The following is a 25,561-nucleotide window of genomic DNA, read 5'->3' as shown; positions in this document are numbered from 1 at the left end:
GACACCTCAAATGTTTCATAAATAAGTAGGGCCGTCACTATATTTCATAACAAATCGAACTGGGTAACTTATCTGAATTACAAAATATGGGAAATGAAAAATGCTAAAATCATATATTCTATTCAAATTAGTATTTAATATAATCAGTCAAAGGTATTAGTAGTGACTATCACAAGAAAATGGACCCATTTTATTACCTTTTTTAATTGCTTGTTTTCAAAATGCCACTTATTTCCAAACTGAGAAGTGCTGTAATTGGCTCTGCATCTTAAGAACAGTGGATCTCCAACTCTGAGAAACAGTTCCTGCACAGGGCTTTCAGATATTCCACTAAGATCTGTAATGGGACCAAACAACACAAACCAAAATGGTACATCTTGTACAACTTCTGCTACTATTACTTCTGCACCACCAGTGTAAATAATACAACAAAGGCTTGTTTTTCTATGGGGAGGCATTAGAGTTCTTGTTTTTTTAATTATAATTTTTAATTATTAATTAGTAATTGTTCAAGATATAATTAAGACACATAGTATGGAATATAAGACTGACAGAATACAAGTCTAATGTGAAACTGGTGAGTCAGGAGAGGCAAAAGATGAGCTGGATGTTCCATGTGGCTCATAAGTTGTGAATTGCCTGCCTTTGATTGAAACTGTAAAAATGTATTTGTCCCCCGTAGTTTACGTGAACATTTCTAAGCTCAAGCATTTAAAATTGGTACACTTTTATATCAAGACCCCTTTCCTCATATTTAAAATTAAAAGTGTAATTAAATCTACCAATATTAAAAATTAATTTGTGGTGCTTATGAAGGCTCGGCTAGGACAAGTAAAACCCATAAAGATCAATAAGCCTTATTGATAGGCAAGGTTTTCCCCTTTAGCTTTTTAATATGTGTGTAACTGGGTGTAGGACTGCAGCATACTAGGCAAATAAAGAAACAACATTAATTCACCAAAACCTTAAAATTATTTCCCCAGTTCATACAGATATATATATTAGAACATTTAAAACATGCATTATAGCACCTTGCACATATACCAGTCTAATACATACCGATATACTGTAAATGTTACAAACAGTATGTTCAGTGCTGCTTACTTCCAGTAAAAGGGTTAGGGTTAAGGTCAGAGTTAAATTGCACTGGTATTGTTTAAGCAAGATCTGTAGCTCATTTTTGAGCTTGTGCATCTGAATCTGATTAAATACTTAAGCTAAAACAACCAACAGTACCTACCAGCCTTCCTCAGCTATAACAACAACAACAACAACATAGAACACCATCAGCACTGACAAAATCACCATCAGTCAATTGCAAAAGGCAGCTTTACTTGGAACAGCTTGCATCTTGCGACGATACCTTTAACATAATTAAACAACAACATCTGCCCATCCTAGGTCCTTGGGAAGGACCTGATAGGTAGATAAAAATGTCAAATCCAGTCTAAACATCTGGATGACTGTGTGACCAACCATAATATAAATTATACTGGTATTAATATAATAATATAAGACTATGTATTAATGTAGGGACGCGGTGGCGCTGCAGGTTAAACCGCTGAGCTGTCGATCGGAAGGTCGGCGGTTCGAAACTGCGCGGCGGGGTGAGCTCCCGTTGTTAATCCCAGCTCCTGCTCACCTAGCAGTTCGAAAACATGCCAATGTGAGTAGATCAATAGGTACCACTTCTGTGGGAAGGTAACGGCGTTCCGAGTCGTCATGCTGGCCACATGACCCAGAAGTGTCTATGACAACGCCGGCTCCAAGGCTTAGAAACGAAGATGAGCACCACCCCCTAGAGTCGGATTCGACTGGACTTTACGTCAAGGGAAACCTTTATCTTTACCTTTATGTATTAATGTAATATATTAATATCTATTAATAATAATATAATTAGTATATAAACAACAACATAACACAGTTACATAAACAATGACATAACACAGTCGCCAAAATGATTCACTGGAACATCTGTAAAAATTATAATTTGCCAGTAACAAAAAATTGGTGGGAAGATATAGTTAAAAAATTAATCGAAAAATAAGGTTAAAATATTGTGGAATTTCCAAATACAAACTGATAAAGTCTTGGCTCATAACAGACCAGATTTAACTGTGGCAATACCACGGGATAGTAGAATAGAAGACAAAGGATTGGAGAAGATCACAAAACATGAAGATCTGAAAATCAAAGTTGAAAGATTATGGCATAAACCAGCAGCGGTGGTCCCAGTGGTTATTGGCACACTAGGTGCCATTCCAGAAAACCTTGGATGGCACTTAGAAAATCTGCACATTGACAAAATTCCCATCTGTCAATTACAAAGGCCACACTGCTTGGATCCGCACATATACTACACAGATCCTTTATGACATCCTATGTTCTTGAGAAGAACTCGATGCGAATGAAGGCCAACACCAGTTAAAGAATTGGCAGCTGTGATTTCACACTGTTGTGTATAATATAAATTATATTTATATGCCGCCCAACTCAGCGATTCTGGGCGGGTTGTGTGTCATGAGTGCCGTTGAGCTGAAGACATCAGCGCAATGGCACACATGACAATAACAAGGAAACAGGGGAAGGGGCTCAAGATAAGTAGCCATCAACTTACAAAGACTAAAGGACAAGAGACAATGGCTAAGCGGATCGCGAGGCACACCCAAGCTGTTAGCGCTAGCGCAATGGAGATCGCCCAGCTGACAGCAATCACCGGAGGAATAGGGAAACCGATGATGGGCGATCCCGGAGCGCCAGCGGGGCCTCGCAACCCCTCACCTACCGGCAAGACAGCGGGTTGGACAAAGGGGGGTGACGTAACCACGAGTGAGGGGGCGCTGACCGGCGCGGGGTATTTAAACCCCGCACCGGCGCGCTCCTGTCACTCTCAGCTTTTTTCTATCACTGTATCTACACTGCGAATAAACCAGAGCCTGCTTCATCGGAATCAGCGTCTGTGTATTACTCGGAGGTAGGCAGCGCATGACATAAAGCTGAGAGTCATAAACTCAGCCTCGCCGAGCCCCACCGGATGAAACGAGCCGCGGGAGGAGTAGACGGCGAGAAGACCAGGAACGATGAGGCCGGCGCGACGCGGACAAGGGGGGCAACCCGCACGGCAAGAAGCAGAGGAGGACCGATCGAGGCCAGAGGCACCGCGGACTCCCGGAGCCATGGACGCCCACCCGGCCCAACCCGAGCCTCAGCTCCAACCCCAAGGGGAGATGGCGACGGAGGCAACCCGGCCACGGGAGGGAGCAACATACCTCCCGAGACCAGCGAAGAACCCCGCGCCCCACATCGCACCCCAGCCACGGGCGACACTGTTGTGTATAATATAAATTATATTTATATGCAGCCCAACTCAGCGATTCTGGACGGGTTGTGCCTCCAATCCAGTTATATTTGGATTTCAGCTTTGCATATTGGGAAAAACTTCTGAATACTTCACTGAGTGAAATAGTAATGGCAATCCTCTGCCTACATGCCGGGAGAAGTAATTCTTTCTATGCTGAAGCTTATTCTTGACCTTAGGAACCTGATTGCAGTTAACACAAATGAAGGAGCAATATATCCTAAGGCAGACACAGTTGTACTATAGTATTACCTATTGTATAAAGCTCTGTGCATACTTTGCCCAGCTTATTAGTTGCACAGCACCATACATGTGGCTCGAATAACAAGTACTCTTCTTTTAAGCGAAGTTGTGCTTTCTGCATTATCTTCAGGTCTCCAGAAACAAATCTGCACCTATAAATCAAAACAGCAATAGGTAAATCTAAATAAATCACACATTGATGATGATAATCTCCTTCATACTTTTTTAATATAACAAAAAATATACCAGCGCAGGGAATGATATTCCACTGCTTACAGATCATAGATAGGGAAGTCTATTTTGCTTCCTAATTACAGATTAATTATCACAATTTAAGAATGGAAAAAAGTAACTATATATGAATAGTTTAGTGACTGGTAAGTTAAAATAGGAACTGTGCTTCATCACTGAATAGCTGCAGCTGTGTTTCAACATGCCCATAGTTACAGTGAGGTACATGAGGTTGTGATAATTGTGAAATACTTCTGTTTTATTGTAAACTGCTGAGAGACTCCAGTAGCCAGTGATATATAAACTGAATCATCATCATCATCATCAATAATAATAAAGGGGCTCATTCACCAAAGATCTCATACATCAATCCTTATTTGACCACTAAAGACTCTTAGTTGTTTGGTTCTGTTCCTAGAACATTTACAAGTTCCTCTATCCTAGACTGAGCTACACAAAATCTAAAGCAGGTGTTATCTGGGCATTTAAATGTAGAACCAAATATAAGGGGAAGTTGGCTCAAGCATTTTCAGAAACTCAGTTCCTAAGTTTTCTTAAACATTCTCGAAGCAATGAAAGTTTTCCTAAAAGAGTGATTATCCATATTACTCTCAGAGCCATTTCACATGGCAAGAAACTTTTAGGGAGGGAGGAGCATCATGTGGCAAGCTCAGTGGATGGGTATGGAATTTAGCAGAAATGTCAGAGCATATGCAATAGCATACTGTCAACCTACCTCTGTGGACACATGACATCTTCTGTCTGTGGGAAGATGCCTGAATATAGTTACATGCCAGTCTGGTCTAGTGGTTAAGGCAGAGGGCTAGAAACCGGGAGACTGAGAGTTCTAGTCCCACCTTAGGCCTGAAAGCTGGCTGGGTGACCTTGGGCCCGTTATTCTCTTTCAGCCCAACCCACCTCACAGGATTGTTGTTGTGGGGAAAACAGGAGGAGGAAGGAGTATTAGCTAAGTTGGCCGCCTTGAGTTATTTATAAAAATAATAAAGGCAGGATAGGAAATAAATAAATAAATAAATGTACATAAATAATGCAAAAATTGAGTGAGAGTTCCAGAAAAGAAAAAGAAAGAAGGAAGAGAAGTCAATAGTTTGGAGTCGCTTACCTGTCATCAGGAACCTGGCAAGAGAACCATTCAAGAACTGGTGTAGGATGTCCTTCTGATATGCACCTCACACTTTCATCGCCATGTTTTATAAAATATGGTTTTCTTGGGCTTCCTATTGAAAAGGATGCATATGGTGCTTTTTATGTATGTATGCATCTTACTCATTTTTCTATGCTGATATTGACAAAACGTAAAGATTTTGTCCCTGCTAAATACATGTTACCAAAGTTACTAATCTGCTTTTCCCACAAAAAGAGTAGTCTATACAACCATAAGTTGAAGAATGTTAAAAATTAGACACGTGCATAATTTATTACTAGTTAAGGCTGAAGGACTCGTCCCTGGGGGAGCTGGGGCTGTTGACAACCGACAGGAAGCTCTGGCGTGGGCTGGTCCATGAAGTCACGAAGAGTCGGAAGCGACTGAACGAAGAAGCAACAACAAAGGCTGAAGGAATCAGCCCTCGCTTGACTAAAACTATAGATTAAAAGTGGCATGATTCAATTTGAGTCTGCAATCTGCAGTTGGATTTGATTCAAATCATTTTGAGATTTGATTTGAAAAAAATGTTTTGCCAGAATATAAATGCTTGCAGCTATTTCATTTTTGTTTTTGGCAGGATGGAATACAATTAGCAAGAATGAGGAACCTTCATAGGACAATAATCCTGCCACAATTTAGCTGATTATTATCAGGGGATTCATTGCAGTGATTTTTAAAAATACCTGCCCCCGCCCCCTCTTTCCTAAGACATGGATAGCAGGGACGACTTGACTAAAATTATAGATAAAAAGTGGCATGATTCAGGTCAGCATACCAGCCTCTATACTGCTCACAAATCAATGAAGAAAATGTATTCAGTTCGAAAACTATTTAAAAAGTTGTTTTCTACTGTTTTCTGGGCAGCCAGGATTTATTTGACTGAAGAATGAGTACAGATTTGCCATTATGGTGTGATGCAGCTTGTTGCCTCTCATCACAAGGTTTTGTGGGGTGCCATCAGGGTTGCCATGGCTGATTGGCAAATTCTTCAGTGGGCAAAATATATTTAATATATTCAGGGCAAGACTGGGACTTGAGTTTGCAGGTTGGTGCACCTTAGTCTCTTCTGGTAATTGGTTTTCAGGTGCTCAAAGGCTGGCATAGCTGTTTGTTAACCTTGGACCTTGAATTACTGGCAGGACTCAATTGTTTCCAAATTGAGGCTTGCTTTCAATAATCCACATTCGTTATCAGAAGGAGTAGCTTGGCACAATGAGATATTGTAAACACCAGGCTGCTCCCACGTGTAGCGTAGGGAAGAAGTGAGCTGAACTTATGGTTGTGTTGGCAGCACCAGCACAAGACAATAGAATATTCCACTGGTACAAGGGGGAGAGAGACAGAGAGAGAAGAAAGGTTTATGGCTGGCCATATGAAAGAAGGTGAGAGCAGGGAAACCAATTAAAGGCCAAAGCAAAGTAAGTCATGCAGCTCCAGAGGAGTTCTGATAGGTACGGAGTTGGCTGAAGTGATAAAACTCATTGGCTGCTTAATTAGTGTCAGGGTGTCCACCACACCCTCCATCATAGATAATTGCACATCGATTATAACCCCAGAAAGAGCAGAAATGCCACTGAAATTGTAAAGCGCTTGAGAACATGAGAAAAGACTGCTGGATCAGTCCTAGACTCATCTAGCCAGCGTTCATCTAGGAAACCCCACAAATAAACCTCAAGGCTGCCCTCCTTTCCCATTGTTGTGTCCAGTCATCATTGACAGATTTGTCCTCTAGGAATTTATCTAGACCCCTTTTGAAGACATCTAAACTAGCAACACCTTATCTTGTGGCAGTATATTCAACAGGTTGATTACAAATTGTGTAAAGAAATATTTCCTGTTATCAGTCTTAAATCTTCTATTAATCATTTTAATTGGATGACCTTTACTTGAAGATGAAGCAATACTTCTATTTTCCCTTTCCTTACTATGTGTAATTCTATAAACCTTAATCATATTTCCTTGTAATCTCTAAGCTAAACAGCTCCAACTATTGCATTCTGTCTTCATACGGAGGTTCAAGCCCTCTGGTCATTTGGGTTGCCTCTCCATATCTTTCTACCTTTACAAAACATCTTTGCTTCTATCATGCCCATATACTTCTTCATACATTGCCTTTTGTTACTTCAACTTCTCAGCTCTCACTTTTTGAGGATCTCATCAATCCCGTCCAAGCATGACTTTCTAGGGCTTCCCCTTGGGTGTATTTGCTTTGTAATTCAAATCTCATTCATTCTCTCTATATGACCAAACCACCATGTATTTCTTTCATGCTGTCCTCTTGCTTCTGCATTTAGCTGAGCATTCAGCATCCATTCATTACTGAGCCTACCTCTTCTTATTTTACCATTCCCAATGCATGCATGCATCCATCCATCCATCTGCTTCTCCCATCATTTCTTTGAATCTGTCAAGTTCAATTTATTGAACCTGAGAGTTTTCCCCCCTCAGTATGCATTCCAGTGTCTACTTATTTTGGTATCCATGTCTTCTGATATGTGCACTTACAGTTCAATTTGCCTAATCTATATTGTTTTTACAAATCATTCTCTCTAAAATAATACATTTTGTACATTATTTTCATGAACATTTTTATGCAGGTCAGCACAATACACTTTTTCTAAAAGCAAGAAATTAGCACTGCTATGAAAAAATTAAGAGAACTGTGAATTTTGAATGATAACCAAACTTTAACTTGAGTATTAGTTAAAAAGTAGAACATTAGATAAATTAGTATCCAACATTAACCACATTTCTTCCCTCCCTCTCTGCTAAAGATCCTGCTTTTTAAACAATTATTGGCCATGCTGGGAGGGAGAAATACAGATGTGATACAGATACTTTTTCTCAGTGAAGATAATTGGCTGTGTTTAGTCACGCAGGTACAAATTTAATAAATAAATATGAATAAATGTATAAGCTGCAGTATAAACAAGTCATTTGATTAAATAGCCTTCTGAGTAACTGAAGAAGTCAGGAACCTTTTAAGAACAATTTCAGGCTTCATCTCAATCAAGAAACAATAGTTAACAGTTCAGAATAAATCAAGATACTAAGCCATAGAACGAAGTTGTCTTCACAGCCCAGTCTGTTCCAGTTGTTAACCATGATTTCCAAATGGAGTTCATTGGAAACCATAGTTAATAGGGCAGCTTCCTTCTTTGTTTGCCAGCTTGTGCAAAGGGTGAATCAAAGTGCCTAGGCATGTTGCAAAGAGGACCTTCATCTCAGTTTCTCATTTGGATGTGTGGAGTAGGGGGGATCAAATTGTAGTGTTCAATTTCTATCAAGAGCAGAACTGTGTAAGACTATTACTATGTCCTAATTCTTATTTCAGCAGACTTCCCCAAACTGCACCCCCAGATGCACTAGAGGGCCAATTGCTATGCTGGCCAGGAATTGTGGAAGTGCTGTTCCAACAGATCTGGAGGGAGCCTTATAGCACATCTTAGATTACTGAAAGTAAATTGTATGATCTTCATGTTTATTTTATCTAGCTTAACATTTCAGTTTAAAGTAATGCCTTGGAAGGAAGTGGGGAGTTGGAGCTTAGAGGAAGAGAATCCATGCATCCCCCCACTACCCACCTCAGTTACCCCACTCATCAATGCTTATGTGATGGTAGTTTTTCCGCTAGTGCAATCTGCTCTGCCAAACTCTTCAAAGTTTAAAATAACAGACATTTTTTCTCCCTGATGGATCTGCACTGCATCTGTCTTGGCCCTTGGAGTCAATTGCACATGGTCTGATTTCAGCAAGGGTCTTTCATGTCTTTATCTTCAAGTTTTGGAGATAAGGGCCATTTTGTGCAAGGAGTCCTGCTCTGGGTATCAATAGTTTTGTGTTCCCTGTTTTTTTCCCCCCCCTTTCCTGAATAGTGTAAAAGCTGGAAAGACCATAGAAAAATGTCAGCAGATGAACAGGGATAATTTCTGATTCAAAAACTAAAGTCTTCCAGTTGAGTTCAGCTCCTTGTGAGTTCATGAACATGTAGCTTTCTTGGCAACAGTATAAAAGTGTTTTGCATTGCCCCCACCCCCACCCCAATTTCCTGGTCCAGCCTACAGCCCTGAGATTTTCTGGTAGATTTTCTCCAATTCTAACAAGGCCCAGACCTGCTTAGGTTTTGGAAATCAGCCAAAGTCAGCTAGATGCTGCCATCTAGATGGGCAACTCCCCTAGAATTTCAATATTAGCCTTTTGCTCCCTGATTCTTATATTCTTAAATATAAGCTCCTGCCCAATTAGCTGACTCTCTTGTCATTTTTAAAAAGCGGAAACAATGTTAATAATTTTTTTTAATTGCCTCATTTTTTTACAATAAGGACTGAAAAGACAGCAAAGTTCCATGAGCTACTATTTTTACACAAGTTACCAATTTGTCAAGTACAAAACAGGGGTGGGGAGGGGAAAAACCTATGTTTAGAATTAAGGAACAACAAGTTGTTCTTTTGTTTTCAGTACAGAGTTTGCTCATACAAAAGCACCATTCTTGGTTATCTTCATTTTATCAGCCTAATTTAAGTGGCATGGTGGCTTTTGGCACTGTTGCTAGGGTCAAACAACTGGGAATCAGAAACTCTGGTTGACAGATCACAGCTCATTCAGAGAACTACCAGTCAATCCTGTGATTCAGGGAGGCTTAGAAGTGTCCCAGCACCACCAGCATGTCAGTTTGATATTTTAAACTTCGGGGAGACATGAATTGACTCAAAGCATTTCAGAGCTTTTCCTTAAGAAGTTTGTAACTGCTCTAGCTTTAAAGTGATGAGCAGCATGGGGAAATAGCCCACAATAATAGAACTATCATGGAAGGTGGATAATAAATAAAAGGAAAGGAGAAAGTTTTCAAGGGGACTGAATCCAAAACAGTTTAATGTTTCAAAGTTAGGCACAACCATATGTTCATCATTTCTACCCTTTTATCCCTCTTTTGAATATCAGTCAGAATAACCCTTGTCTACGGAGCTATTAATGTATTATCCAAGAAAAGGACATGCCAAAGGGGATGCAATTTATCTAATTTATATGTAGACACCCAAATGTAGAAATAATGATTATAATGAAGTAGAAATGTAATACATGCCATCTTGATAGAGAAGACTATGAGCAAGTGACAGGCTCATGCACAATTACTTTTTGGTGCCCAGCTAGGATCCTACACTCCTCTACTCCTCTTGAAAGTGTCCAATCTAAATTCCTAAGGGCTATATTCCAGGTAGCCCCTTGCTTTCCACATGTAGTATCAAGGAGGAGGCAGCGCTGTCTAAAGTTGAAACAGGTGCATGGACCTGTATCATAGCACATTGGTTGAAGTTACTGTTCTTTCCCACAGGTTTGAGTCCTTTCCTTAATGAGGACAATTACAAATCAATATGGTTCAGGACAATCTCACAAAAACTTCAACATTTCGGCTTTTCAAGGGAGGTGTTCCTAATGATGGGTTATGAGCGTGCACTCAGTGCACTTAAACATTATCAAAGACCTGGAAGCCCAGGAACCAGTCTGCTTTACCTAAGAATGTTTGTTTGAGCAGTCAAGCCCCTTTTTACAAACCAGCAAGATACTTATACTGCATAACTGTTTCCAAATTCCAAAAAGCACCAGCTTTATCACACTTCAATGCTCTCCCCATAGCAGTTTTGGAGGGCTAATACAAGAAAGTCCCTTATGAGATGAAACTGTGGACAAGGGGCTGCTGAAACTACAGCTCATGCCCTGCTATACTGTACCCCCTATAAGGTCTCAATCACCCGCCTTATAATTCTTTACCTGGTAAAACACCCGGGAAATTCTGATCTTTTTTACATACAGTTGTTTTTATCAGATCGGTATGATTCAGTCTCCTTGAACGTACCTAAATTTAGTAATACTGCCTGTAAAATTAGGCAGACTTTTATTACCCACTGATGAGCCCACAACCAATTTTAATTTTATCTTGTTTTGTTTTTACTTTATTTTTATTCTTAATGTGTTTTTGTTTGTAATTCTGGTCAGTGATTGTAATAAAAATATTCATATTCATATTCCATATGAGTAGATATGCAAGTGACAGGTACAGAATGTGTGTTCTGTTTCATCTGCTGCCCAGGAGGTAACTGTAAATGATGGGAAACTTCAAAGCCTCTGTTCTCTTCTATTTTCTTTAACTTTGACCTGGAGTGCTTTCAGGCTGATAGCACCTAAGTGCTACCAGTCCAAAGGCACTGTGGAGGTCTGCCTTTATCTTGCAGAAAGAAAAATGAACAAGCAGTGGGAAAAGGTATTCGCAAATCTAGTGGTAAAATTTCATGAATGATGCAGGATGGTTACACAATAAAAACCTTTGGTGGGACCCTTGGACTGAACAGCTCTTCAAACAGGGAACAGTTCCCAGACAACCTTTCAGAAGGTTTTCTGCCTGTGTGTGTTCTATTTTTTTTTAAAGGATGAAGATACCTATAACTATATAACAAGTTCCTACAGAAAAAATGCATAGTAAATACACAGAATAAAACACGAATATTCATAACTAAAAACTATAGTTTACATAAACTATAAAGTATATTTGGCTGCATCATATTCTGAAATTTATCATTGCAAAAGTTGATAAATAATAACAAGCTTTACATCATCAATCTGTTGAGCTTGAACAAAATCAGTTAACTTTACAAGCCATGCTAATGCCTATATTTTCCAATACTAACCATAAATTTAAGTCTGTTTTTTGCTTTCCAGTGCTTGGCTATTAATATTTAGCCACTCTTAGTAAAATTAATACAACCTATAAATCTACAAATTCTGTATTTTCAAATAGCAAGAAAAATAACATTAGGCTACCCTAGCCATTGATAACTTGTCCTTTGCTAATTATAACATGACATTATTCCAGAATAAATTAATCTTTATATATGACTAAAATATGAGGAGAATCTACTCTAAATGAAGTCTCCAACAATAACATGAGAATCATGGTACATTTTATTGATTTTATATGGTATTAAATAAACAGTTTTAAAGACTTTTGTTAGGTTTGCACTTAAAAGGTTTTAGCTGGGAAGGTGTTCTGTTTGTAAAGAGAGACATGAAATCACCCAGCCTCCATGGGTCATACTTACTTCTTATATAGAATGTAAATACTATAGTGAAGTTGCTGGTTTCAGTTGTAATTAACAGTGTGTGATTTCCCCCCTGAGTTTCTTTGATCCTTGGGAACTCCACTGAAATGACATGCCTGTTGAGACAGAAAACAAGACTTCCTTTATAACATAATTATGAAGAAACTTCAGTGGGAGGAAGTAGGCCAACACGACAACAAACAGAAAGGAAACAAAACCTTGCATTCAGACCAGATAAACCATTTCACGAATCATCCTAAGGAATTACAGTAGGTTAGCCAGAGTGGCTTCTCTTCTCTACTTACACTTCTCTGGAAGTTCCTGAATTCTCCTGCACCTCCAAACAATAGTGGCTTCTTGCTCATCCCCAGAAGAGGAAGGGGTCATGCTTTTAGTTTCAATATGCAACACCATTTGGAAAGACTGGCAGACTGACACAAGCAGCATAGTTCTAACTGCAGGTTAACACTTAGCAGAGTCTATTTCTGTGATTTTTAGCAGATAACTCAAAGTGGTTTGTCAGAGATTAGACACCACATTCTTTAACTCACTCACCTCAAGTTTATTTTGTTTGCAGTCCATGGAAGAGCTAATGGCAATGTACTTGGTGCTTCTCCCTCCCCTCCCCCCTCCCTTCCATTTTATCTAGCAACTGGCCCAGGTTCAGCCAGTGAACATGGCTGACTGAGAGTTAAATCTATTCCTACCTAGCAATGATGTCACTTGTAATGTAGGACATGATCTCTGAGAGGCTCTCCCAATGGAATACAGTAGTAGGCTAAATGGCATATAGTTAACAGATGTTACTGTTATTTATAAGTTAAGGGTGCAGTCTTATGTTGTTTGGGAAGACATCCAGGGACATATGAATATTTTGGGAGGATTCCCCTTTTGAATTCTGGACAAGGAAATTTGATCTCCAATTTCTTCCATTAGCCTCTGAATCCTCTTCCAGCAATGGAGCTTTGATGTCAGAGAAAGAAAGGGGTATATGAAACTTGGGAATTAGAATGTTGCATTGAAAGATTAGGTGAGGATTTGGATCCATAGGAATCCAAAACTTTCTGGCTCTTCAACTCTGCCCAGTATAATAGTAGGAATTAAGGGAGGACCAGTTGCTTGCAGTGGAAAATTAGGGACCCTTCCCTCCTTCCCATTCACTGATGAAGCATAGTGCTCTGCCTTCAATTCTGCTCTGCCAGCATGAATTAGGACAAATGAGGGGAACAGACATGGAGTATTAGGAAAAGTTAAGAAGGATTCAGTGTTGAATATTAGAGCTATATGTCAAAGAAGGGACTTGCAAGAGAACTCCTGACTCAGGAGTAGTGTTACTTCTGAAGAGGCAAGCAACTATCCAGTTGCCCACATCTTTAATAATACAAATTACTAAGAAGGAAATTCATGTACACAAAAAATTGCAGCTGCTCATTTGAGCTTTTGCTGGAGGTTCATGTGATTATCAGTTTCCTGAAGTGGAACAAATATTATTTTTTGCTCTTCCTTTTTTTAATTTGTTTTGTCTGTTCTTTGCTTACCGCTTCTCCAAATCCAGAGAGGAATTACACTTGGTCTGGATCTCTTTAAAAACCCAATGGCAGATGATGTCCTCTGAAATATTTAATATTGCTTTTAATCTGACATTTTCAAGCACACCAACTTCTATAACTTTTGTTGTTTCATAGACATTGTCAACATTTTGAGTACTCAAGGAACACTGGAGATCTTCAGCATTATCTTGCATCTGCTTTGTAAGAGATAGAAAATAAATGTTTATTGTACTGGACTATTTAAGATCCATCTTACTTTTAGAGAAATAACATTTAAAGATAGTTTGCATACAGATTTGATTTCAGTTCTGTCATTTCCAGTTAAACTGATTGCATGAAAGAATCTCTGGCAAAGATCTGGGAAGCTACTGCCAATAAGGGTAGCTGACACTGAACTGTATCAGTGAAAATTCTGAATTAGAACAAAGCGGATCAAAGGCAACCAGAGACTGAAAACATTTTCAATCTCTTGGGGCTATTGTACAATTTCATGCATGGGCCAAAGTGTCTTCCCTTCCCCCTTTCCCAAATAAATTAGATCTTTTCCTCTCTCCCTCCCTCCCCCCCCCCCCCATACAGAAAGAGAGAGATTAGACATTTTGATCAGGAAGTGAAGGCTGAGGACACCTTTTGGGGATCTGGTAAATGCTGTGAGAAGAAACCCTTGGAGAAGAAATGTTGAAATAGGCTAATAATCTGACTTTGTACAAAGCAATTTCAAATGCTTAATTTATCAGAAGATGCAAACAAAATTCCTCAGCAAAGGATCGTTACCTTGTTGTGGTGCTGGAGCTTGAGCACCTCAGTGATGCCATGAGCTAAACCGTGAAGGGCCACCCAAGATGGGAAAGTCATGACAGAGAGGTCAGACTAAATGCGATCCCTGGGGAAGGTAATGGCAACCCACCCCAGTATTCTTGCCGTGAAAACTAAATGGATCAGTACAACCAGAGATATGTCGGTATACCATCGGAAGATGAGACCCCCAGGTCGGAAGATGGTCAAAATGCTACTGGGGAGGAACAGAGGATGAGTTCAACTAGCCCCAGACGTGATGACGCAGCTAGCTCAAAGCCGAAAGGACGGCTAGCGGCCGACGGTGCTGGTGGCGAATGGCGAATCCGATGTTCTAAGGATCAACACACCATTGGAACCTGGAATGTAAGATCTATGAGCCAGGGCAAATTGGATGTGGTTATTGGTGAGATGTCAAGATTAAAGATAGACATTTTGGGCGTCAGTGAACTGAAATGGACTGGAATGGGCCACTTCACATCAAATGACCACCAGATCTACTACTGTGGACAAGAGGACCACAGAAGGAATGGAGTAGCCTTCATAATTAAAAGAAAAGTGGCTAGAGCAGTGCTCGGATACAATCCAAAAAATGATAGAATGATCTCAATTCGAATTCAGGGCAAGCCATCTAACATCACAGTGATCCAAATATACGCCCCAACCACAGATGCTGAAGAAGCTGAAGTAGAGCAGTTCTATGAGGATCTGCAGCACCTACTGGACAACACGCATAAAAGAGATGTTATTTTCATCACAGGAGACTGTAATGCTAAGGTGGGCAGTCAAATGACACCTGGAATTACAGGTAAGTATGGCCTGAGAGAACAAAACGAAGCAGGACATAGGCTGATAGAATTTTGCCAATACAACTCACCCTGCATAACAAACACTCTCTTCCAACAACCTAAGAGACGGACTTATACATGGACTTCACCAGATGGACAACACCGAAATCAGATTGACTACATCCTTTGCAGCCAAAGGTGGCGGACATCTATACAGTCGGTAAAAACAAGACCTGGAGCTGACTGTAGTTCCGATCACAAACTTCTTCTTGCACAATTTAGGATCAGACTAAAGAGATTAGGGAAGGCCCACAGATCAGCTAGATATGAGCTCACTAATATTCCTAAGGAATATGCAGTGGAGGTGAAGAATCTATTTAAGGGACTGGACTTAGTAGATAGGGTCCCGGAAGAACTCTGGACAGAAGTTTGCAACATTGATCAGGAGGTGGCAACAAAATACATCCCAAAGAAAGAGAAAACCAAGAAGGCAAAATGGCTGTCTGCTGAGACACTAGAAGTAGCCCAAGAAAGAAGGAAAGCAAAAGGCAACATTGATAGGGGGAGATATGCCCAATTAAATGCAAAATTCCAGAGGTTAGCCAGAAGAGATAAGGAATTATTTTTAAACAAGCAATGCGCGGAAGTGGAAGAAGACAATAGAATAGGAAGGACAAGAGACCTCTTCCAGAAAATTAGAAACATTGGAGGTAAATTCCAGGCAAAAATGGGTATGATCAAAAACAAAGATGGAATATACAGAAGACCTGTATAGGAAGGATAACAATATTGGGGATAGCTTTGACGGTGTGGTCAGTGAGCTAGAGCCAGACATCCTGAAGAGTGAGGTTGAATGGGCCTTAAGAAGCATTGCTAATAACAAGGCAGCAGGAGACAACAGCATCCCAGCTGAACTGTTCAAAATCTTGCAAGATGATGCTGTTAAGGTAATACATGCTATATGCCAGCAAATTTGGAAAACACAAGAATGGCCACCAGATTGGAAAAAATCAACTTATATCCCCATACCAAAAAAGGGAAACACTAAAGAATGTTCAAACTATCGAACAGTGGCACTCATTTCACATGCCAGTAAGGTAATGCTCAAGATCCTGCAAGGTAGACTTCAGCAATTCATGGAGCGAGAATTGCCAGATGTACAAGCTGGGTTTAGAAAAGGCAGAGGAACTCAGGACCAAATTGCCAATATCCGCTGGATAATGGAAAAAGCCAGGGAGTTTCAGAAAAACATCTCTTTCTGTTTTATTGACTATTCTAAAGCCTTTGATTGTGTGGACCATAACAAATTGTGGCAAGTTCTTAGTGGTATGGAGATACCAAGTCATCTTGTATGCCTCCTGAAGAATCTGTATAACAACCAAGTAGCAACAGTAAGAACAGACCACGGAACAACGGACTGGTTTAAGATTGGGAAAGGAGTATGGCAGGGCTGTATACTCTCACCCTACCTATTCAACTTGTATGCAGAACACATCATGCGACATGCTGGGCTTGAGGAATCCAAGGCTGGAGTTAAAATCACTGGAAAAAACATTAACAATCTCAGATATGCAGATGATACCACTTGGATGGCTGAAAGCGAGAGGAACTGAGGAACCTTACGATGAAGCTGAAAGAAGAAAGTGCAAAAGCTGGCTTGCAGCTAAACCTCAAAAAAACCAAGATTATGGCAACCAGCTTGATTGATAACTGGCAAATAGAGGGAGAAAATGTAGAAGCAGTGAAAGACTTTGTATTCCTAGGTGCAAAGATTACTGCAGATGCTGACTGCAGTCAGGAAATCAGAAGACGCTTCATCCTTGGGAGAAGAGCAATGACAAATCTCAATAAAATAGTTAAGAGCAGAGACATCAACAAAGGTCCGCATAGTTAAAGCAATGGTGTTCCCCGTAGTAACATATGGCTGTGAGAGCTGGACCATAAGGAAGGCTGAGAGAAGGAAGATCGATGCTTTTGAACTGTGGTGTTGGAGGAAAATTCTGAGAGTGCCTTGGACTGCAAGAAGATCAAACCAGTCCATCCTCCAGGAAATCAAGCCAGACTGTTCACTTGAGGGAATGATATTAAAGGCAAAACTGAAATACTTTGGCCACATAATGAGAAGACAGGACACCCTGGAGAAGATGCTGATGCTAGGGAGAGTGGAAGGCAAAAGGAAGAGGGGCTGACCAAGGGCAAGATGGATGGGTGAAATTCTAGAGGTGACGGACTCATCCCTGGGGGAGCTGGGGGTGTCGATGACTGACAGGAAGCTCTGGCATGGGCTGGTCCATGAAGTCACGAAGAGTCGGAAGCGACTAAACGAATAAACAACAACAACAAACATTTTAATTAAAGTTAGTCAAATTCTGATTTTGCTTGGATCCTATTCATCTTGGAAGCACAGCTGACAAACTGTCACTCAAAGCCAGTTATGGTACTCATTAAGAAAAGGGTTGAGCACACCAAAGTTAAATCAAATTTTCCATTGATATGTCTTAATACAGTTCCTTGCAATGCTACATCTCTGACCACTAAATGATGTAAATATACTACTAGACAATATGAACAAAGCGTCTAGAGTGACCAAAAATACTGATTATGCAGCAGACTGGAGGGATAATGATGAAGGAGATGCAACAAGGAGAAGGGAGGCATATAGAAGAGCCACATCAGGACATTAGGATAGACAGTTAGCAAACTATGGCAGGAAGAATGAACAAAAGACTGAATGAGTTTGGGAAGAGGAACACCTGAAACACGGCAGAAATGTGGAAGAAAGAAAAAGCAAGGTATGGTTTCTATTTTAGCATGAAAAAGGAAGCAAAGTATTGCACAAAGAATTGGGTTTGAAGAGGTAGAGCATTAAAAGATATAAGATTTATGATTTCCTGAACTAGTGTGAATCAGTAGAGTGTGCAGTTTTATTTTCAGCAAACAAGAGGAAAAGAACATAAATTTATAAAGGATGAAGCCAAACAACACTTCTGTTCTTTTCCATATGTATTCAGCCACATTAGACCATAGTTAAGATACTGAATGGAGTCAGTAAGTCAGGGGTACTCCTGGGAGAGATGAACAAATATGTTAAGAGGGGATAATAGCACAAATGAAAGGTGGTAACCACTGCAGAGAGTGGTGGGGTGGTTAAGGCACCAGGTTAGAAACCAGGAGATTGTGAGTTTTAGTCCTGCCTTAGACATGAAGCCAGTTTGGTGACCTTGGAAGAAGGCAATGGCAAACCACTTCCAAAATTTTGCCAAGAAAACTGCAGGGACTTGTCCAGGCAGCCACCAGGAGTCAAGGGTGACTTGACGGCACTCACATGCACACAGAAACCTCACTGCAAAATCTTAAGTACAGGTAGAGAGGTTAGGTCAATGTTTTTGAGAAAGTCACTCAACCAAAGGCATGGAAGTCAGGAAGCAAAAGGAGGCAATGAGTATTTGTTGTTGTTTATTCATTCAGTCGCTTCCAACTCTTCGTGACTTCATGGACCAGCCCATGCCAGAGCTTCCTGTTGGTCGTCAACACCCCCAGCTCCCCCAGGGAAGAGTCCATCACCTCTAGAATATCATCTATCCATCTTGCCCTTGGTTGGCCTCTCTTCCTTTTGCCCTCCACTTTCCCTAGCATCATCTTCTTCTCCAGGGTGTCCTGTCTTCTCATTATGTGGCCAAAGTATTTCAGTTTTGCCTTTAATATCATTCCCTCAAGTGAGCAGTCTGGCTTCATTTCCTGGAGTATGGACTGGTTTGATCTTCTTGCAGTCCAAGGCACTCTCAGAATTTTCCTCCAACACCACCGTTCAAAAGCATCTGTCTGCCTTCTCTCAGCCTTCCTTATGGTCCAGCTCTCACAGCCATATGTTACTACGGGGAACACCATTGCTTTAACTATGCGGACCTTTGTTGTCAGTGTGATGTCTCTGCTCTTAACTATTTTATCGAGATTTGTCATTGCTCTTCTCCCAAGGATTAAACGTCTTCTGATTTCCTGATTGCAGTCAGCATCTGCAGTAATCTTTGCACCTAGAAATACAAAGTCTTTCACTGCTTCTACATTTTCTCCCTCTATTTGCCAGTTATCAGTCAAGCTGGTTGCCATAATCTTGGTTTTTTTGAGGTTTAGCTGCAAGCCAGCTTTTGCACTTTCTTCTTTCAGCTTCATCATAAGGCTCCTCAGTTCCTCTTCGCTTTCAGCCATCCAAGTGGTATCATCTGCATATCTGAGATTGTTAATGTTTCTTCCAGAGATTTTAACTCCAGCCTTGGATTCCTCAAGCCCAGCACGTTGCATGATGTGTTCTGTGTACAAGTTGAATAGGTAGGGTGAGAGTATACAACCCTGCCGTACTCCTTTCCCAATCTTAAACCAGTCCGTTGTTCCGTGGTCTGTTCTTACCGTTGCTACTTGGTCGTTATGCAGATTCCTCAGGAGGCAGACAAGATGACTTGGTATCCCCATACTGCTAAGAACTTGCCACAATTTGTTATGGTCCACACAGTCAAAGGCTTTAGAATAGTCAATAAAACAGAAAGATATGTTTTTCTGAAACTCCCTGGCTTTTTCCATGATCCAGCGGATATTGGCAATTTGGTCCCTAGTTCCTCTGCCTTTTCTAAACCCAGCTTGTACTCTTGCTTCATGAATTGCTGAAGTCTACCTTGCAGGATCTTGAGCATTACCTTACTGGCATGTGAAATGAATGCCACTGTTCGATAGCAATGAGTATTAAGAGTGGAATATCACAAAAAGGTAAGATAAAGATTGCTCAGAAGGAAGTCCACAAGAGAGAGTAGAAACAGATGAGCTGCCAGTGAGAAAAAGATGAAGGAATATCAACTTTACAGCTAAGATGAGCTATTTTCGTGTCTTTTATCAGTTGCTGAAAAGACATTTGAATGCATAGCTTATGATAGGAATACTTCAAAGGTCAGCACTCCAGACAGCTGCCTGATTATAAAACCAGCCTGGGCTACACAGAATTAAAGGCCTGAAGGAGAATGAAAGTTCCCTCTCCAAATATTATAAAGATAAAATAATATCTGACATCCAGTTTTATAGTACTTCGACAGGTAGTGATTGAAGAGCCATCAGAGCTTGATCCCCATTCACAGAAAAAGCAAGAGCAGTGAAAAGGAATGGGCAAGGGAAAATACAAAGCCACATTTATAAGTTAGCAAAGAAATAAGCATTTTGGAAGGGCTGGGTGGATAAGGTGGGAACTAGCAGATCTCAGGCCAGAGATGGTCATTATGGTAATGTACAACAACTCTTCTGGCTTCAAAACCATCAAGCATCACATCAAGCATCGGTTCATTTGGAAGGGAAGATGAAGCCACGTGTTAAAATCTCTGATAGTATACGTGTTTCTGAAATTTTTGCATTAGCAATGTGCAATCAACCATTGTGTAGGGCTTCATTCTTGTCTGTAGTAAAGATTCAGATCTAACTGAGCTCTGCCCAAGAGTTTTCAGCCAAGTCAAATTGCAGAGTACAACTAAATCATGAAAGGTCAGGAGGCCTGAGATTTACTCCCAATCCAGGTTGTGAAGCCTGACAATCTGAGTAGTTTCTCCCTACACCAACTACTATGGGAGGAGAGCCATTGCTTAAGGATCAAGGATTAGCATGATGGCAATTACCCCTCTGGAAACCCATTAATCATTTGTCTCCATACCAATGCCTTGCTTCTATATCAGAGCCAAGGGGCAAGCCAGATGAGCCAAGAGAGGGGACAGAATCTACTGGTGATAAAAGCCTGACACATTGTCCCCTAGAGAAAAGGATCTGGTATATACAGTGAAAAAATTTATGGAGCTGGTATTTGTGGAACTGCAGTTGTTTTGGTGGCTTTGGAAGACAGAAGACAGAGAAAGAAACTAGTGGCAGAAGAAGACACCACCCAAAACAGCATTTCTCTACCCAAGCCTCAAGAAGGTAGAGTCCATATCCAATGGAATAATGCAAATAGTTCCGGCTACTTCCCCTTGGAAAGGTGCAGGAATGGGCAATCAAAATATTGAAGGGCTGGATAGTTTTCACAATGAAGTAATATTGAAAGTTGAGATTCTTCAGCTTACTGGATCAGTGAAACTGAATAGCGGCAGATCCAACACACGTGAAAGCAAGAATGAATGTCTGTAATTATAGCAAGTAAATCACATCCAGACAAGGTTGCAGTGCCCATCAGAGGGCTTTAAGTGGCAGGTAAGCCCATTTCATGTAGAATACAGTATTTATTTCAGTGGTTAGCTACTTCAGCTGAGAATTAAAGATTATATTCAATAACAGGGACACTATGTCTTCAGTATCAGCTGATGGGGAACACAAACAGGAAGATACTACCAGACTCCTCCTATGGCCCAGAGTTTGGTCTAATCCAGTATTTTTGTAATCATATATTCCTTTACCTTGAGAGAAGGTGAAGAATCCCAATTTCCTGAAACATTGCTGTTTTGCTTGATTAAAAAGCAAGTTATCTCAAATGTACTTTGGCTTATCACACCAGTGGATATCACTGTAAGGATCAGAGCTGCCAAAAAAGAAAACAAAAAATGCAGAGTGAAATCCAAAAGTAAACATGACAAATGTTTTGGGTTTTTTTTTCTTCCCACCATCCCTTTTCCCATTCAATTGTATCTCTCAGTTAATAAGTTCCTGGGTAAGTAAAGTAGATATCTATAACAGATTACAAAACTTTCAGATGCATTTTAATAATTATAAAATGCCTATCCAGGCTCAATCTGTATCTCCCAAGATATATAATTCACTGTCTCTGGAGTTGTCTTTGTCCTCATTCTCCATCTTTAGAATAGCAATTCATGGGAACTTACAGTTGAATGACCGTCTGCTCATTGCAAGAATCCAGATTAAATCCTCCCCAACTATATCCAGCCACCATTGAAAACATCTGGCAAAGGACAGCCTCAACTAGAACCGTTTTTTTTTACTGTTATGAAGTCTTTCCACCATTTTAGACAGAATTTGCTTCTATGTTGTATATACGAAGATGGTAGAAAACAAGTAATATCATTCTTTGGTTTGTTACAGATACTATACATACTTGAAGAATGTTGTCATATCCACCCTTAAAACTTTACATTTGTCTCTGTTAAATTTAATTCTGCTATTGTCAGGCCACTTTTCTAACCATTAAGATAATTCTGAATTGAATGTACTATATATTTTTGTGTTATTTGCAAATGTGATAAATACTTGGCCCAGACTGAAACCTGCAGTATCTCACTTAATACATCCCTCCCATTTGTGATTTATTCAACAATCATGATCAAGCAAACCATAGTTCAGTGAAAGTGTGAACCTGGCCATAATAGATGACTGTAAGGAAACAAGCTATTTAGATAAAAATTGCTGGTAAAATTTCATGTATCCATTCAAAATTATAATAGTAGCTGAGGTGCAGATTGTTTACCATAATGCTATATTCTCTATGGATGACAGATCATTTTTAGGAACTTCAAAACTCAAAAATTATTTTATGAAAAGAAAGCCAGCAGCTTAGTGAGAAGGCTGGATATCACCTCTTCTGAGAGAGGGAGGGAGGGAGGGATAATCAATAATGTGCATCCTCAGCCCAAGATGATAAAATGATTTGGGCCAAGAATACTATAATCAGAGGCAGAGTTGCACTTAAGGTAAATCTGAACCACCAACCCTACCATAACCTATAATGCTGGACTTAAGGCTGAAGGACAATAATCTCCTTTCACAGCCCTCCCAGCTCTTTCTCTCTATTGCTTCTTCTAGTATGCCTTGCCCCTCTCTTTCCCTCCCTTCTTTAAGCCTGAAAAGGGTAAACAAATGAAGACTACCAATAGCACTGTGAACTTTTCAGCACTGCTTCGAATAACATCTTTTCTTAAAAACAATGCCTCCTGCACTCATGTCTTGCTTGTATCCTCACCTCTTTTGTGAAATTCAAACTTCGGTGTGAAACTCCAATTCCCTTTATTCTCATAGATTCAGAGTGACTCTCCATTGTTCGATTGTCCTTCATCTAGGGTAGTTTTCCACATACTGCCTGCTTTAAATCTTGAGCACTAGCCTATGACATGACACGTTTTTAAACAACTTCTCCATGCTTTTAGGCCTGTATTTATTGTAGTTGATTTCACTTATTCCAGTAGACCACCCATTTTGACACAAATTGTTCTGGAAAACATGATGTCTATTGACTTCATTACAGGTGCCACAAATGTCATCTCTTTTCTAAGAATAGACTACTGAGTGGAGTGGAGTCTAGTATTTTTGAACTGTCTCCTTAGCTGGTAGAAAGCCTAGATCGATGGAAAACTTGCCCATTTGATGAGGATAGACTATAGATAGATAGACAGACAGACAGACAGAATGGTGTTTCAGTCTGCATGAGATAGAAGTATCAGTGTTTGGGAAGTAGATTCAATAAAAGATAAGCCAGCCTTCATCGGGAGTACTAAATCCAGAAATTAAGCTAAGAGTAATGGAAGTAATTACAAACACAGAGCAGTATGAACAGAGCAATGATTCAGTTTTAGAGATTTAAGTCTCTTTTCCAGCCAGTATTTTATTAATATTTATGGTCAAAAATAAAATGGTGTGGGATACAGAGGAATATAAAAGTATTGGGAAGTTAGCTGAAGGTAATGCAAAGATGCTTGATGAAATAAAGAAGCAAAAATACTAGTCAAATATTAGCAACAAAAGAGAAAGGTAGATAACAAATAGGAGATAATAAAAGGAGATGTCCTTCATGGAAGTGAGAATAAAAACTGAACAAACAGAAAACAGGGTTAAAGGTAGGCCTAGACCCCTCAGATGCTTTAGACCAGGGTTCCTCAACCTTGGCAACTCTAAGCTGTGTGGACTTCAACTCCTAGAATTCCCCAGCCAGCACTGGGGAATTCTGGGAGTTGAAGTCCACACAGCTTAGAGTTGCCAAGGTTGACGAACCCTGCTTTAGACTATAAACCTCACCACCCTTGATCACTGATAGTGCTGCCAGATAGGTAGAAATTGTATTCTGAAAAGTTTGGAGGGCACCAGGTTGGAGAAGACTAAGATAACTTAAGAAATTGAAGAAAGATATAGAAGAAAGATGAAATTAAGAAGAACTATTACCACTACTACTAGATAAGGAAAAAGAACACTCAGAATGATAGGAATGAATCCAAAAAAAGTACCCAAAGTGAAAGAAAATAATAAAGAATGGAATGAAGTAGAAACATTATTATTGTAGTCTCAGAAATGGAATAAAAGTTGAATGACAAATAAGGATGGAAAATGGCTAATGTGATTTGTCAAAAAAGAAAAAAAAAAGCACAAAAGGGTGGTGCATTCCTGCACTAGTCTCTCTTTCCAGTATGCAAGGCTGCAGGTGTGGTTGCCAATATTAGACAGGTCTAGAAGAGATATAAATAAAAAACAGCCAGCAAAAAGATTATCGAGTACGGGACTGAAACTAGACGGCAGTCTAAAAAGGAGGGAATGCATTTGTTTTAAATTTCACATGGCACACAACAAATAGAAGTTACATGGGATAGAGCAGAGACTGATAAATGTAAAAAAAAAAATTGAAGCTAATCTAGGAGCTAGGAAACAATAAAAAGGATGGCTGTACAGGGAAAAGGAGGTAAGGTCTCCAAAGCTGCACTTTCATTGACATGGGCATCTTGATTATTCCCCTTTTAATATCTCTAGTTCCAAAATGAGTTGCAGCCAATTTAAGATTAGGCCCTCGAGCTATGAATCTCAGAAGATCCAGTCCCTGTTCTTCTGTCTAAGTCAGCGTTTCTCAACCATGGCAACTTAAAGACGTGTAGACTTCAACTCTAAGTCCACATGTCTTAAAGTTGCCAAGGTTGAGAAACACTGGTCCAACTCAACCTCTACCTGGCCTGAGAGGACAGGTGCCCTGAATTCATTTGAGTTCTGACGCTGGAGAAACATTTAGTTCAAATCTGGGATTGATAGCTTTTATATTTTCAGAGCTGGGGCTGTCAGTCATTATTCTTTGTCATGGAATGTTATATGAGACCTCACCAACAATACTCACCACTGACTAGTGCATTCATTCTAAAAATCAGAACCTTGAGGTTGACTCTAAATTACAAATCTATGGCTGAAGAATTTGGGTTAAGTTTTGGACTGGAGACTTGAAGAACCTGAAGGTTTACAAACCACTCTTTGTGACATTTTGATTGGGTCTTAATAAAGATTTTACTCAATTGTGGATTTTGGTCTTTTTCATGGACTTAACATAGCTATGATTTTGTTTAAGTTGTTAGCCCCTTTGAGTATGATTATCATGACATGACTGAACAGATTAAAAA

The 25,561-nt window shown here is 39.9% G+C and overlaps 1 protein-coding gene across 1 annotated transcript in view; it reads right to left on the bottom strand.

Moving 5' to 3' along the window:
• The window catches only part of FLT3 (fms related receptor tyrosine kinase 3), an 80,705-nt gene that overhangs the window by 33,624 nt on the left and 21,520 nt on the right, over positions 1-25,561 (bottom strand). The window contains exons 3-8 of the mRNA XM_063305737.1: positions 21,644-21,765; positions 13,633-13,841; positions 12,095-12,210; positions 4,956-5,070; positions 3,611-3,753; positions 198-337 (exon numbers count right to left, since the gene is read on the bottom strand). Of these exons, the coding sequence (XP_063161807.1) occupies positions 198-337; positions 3,611-3,753; positions 4,956-5,070; positions 12,095-12,210; positions 13,633-13,841; positions 21,644-21,765 (845 nt within the window). The remainder of the gene's footprint in view (positions 1-197; positions 338-3,610; positions 3,754-4,955; positions 5,071-12,094; positions 12,211-13,632; positions 13,842-21,643; positions 21,766-25,561) is intronic.

Source organism: Candoia aspera, chromosome 5, assembly GCF_035149785.1.
Source record: "Candoia aspera isolate rCanAsp1 chromosome 5, rCanAsp1.hap2, whole genome shotgun sequence".
In the NCBI taxonomy this organism is placed as follows: domain Eukaryota; kingdom Metazoa; phylum Chordata; class Lepidosauria; order Squamata; family Boidae; genus Candoia; species Candoia aspera.
Note: the sequence above shows the minus strand (reverse complement) of the source record. Positions and strands in the feature narration are given on the sequence as shown.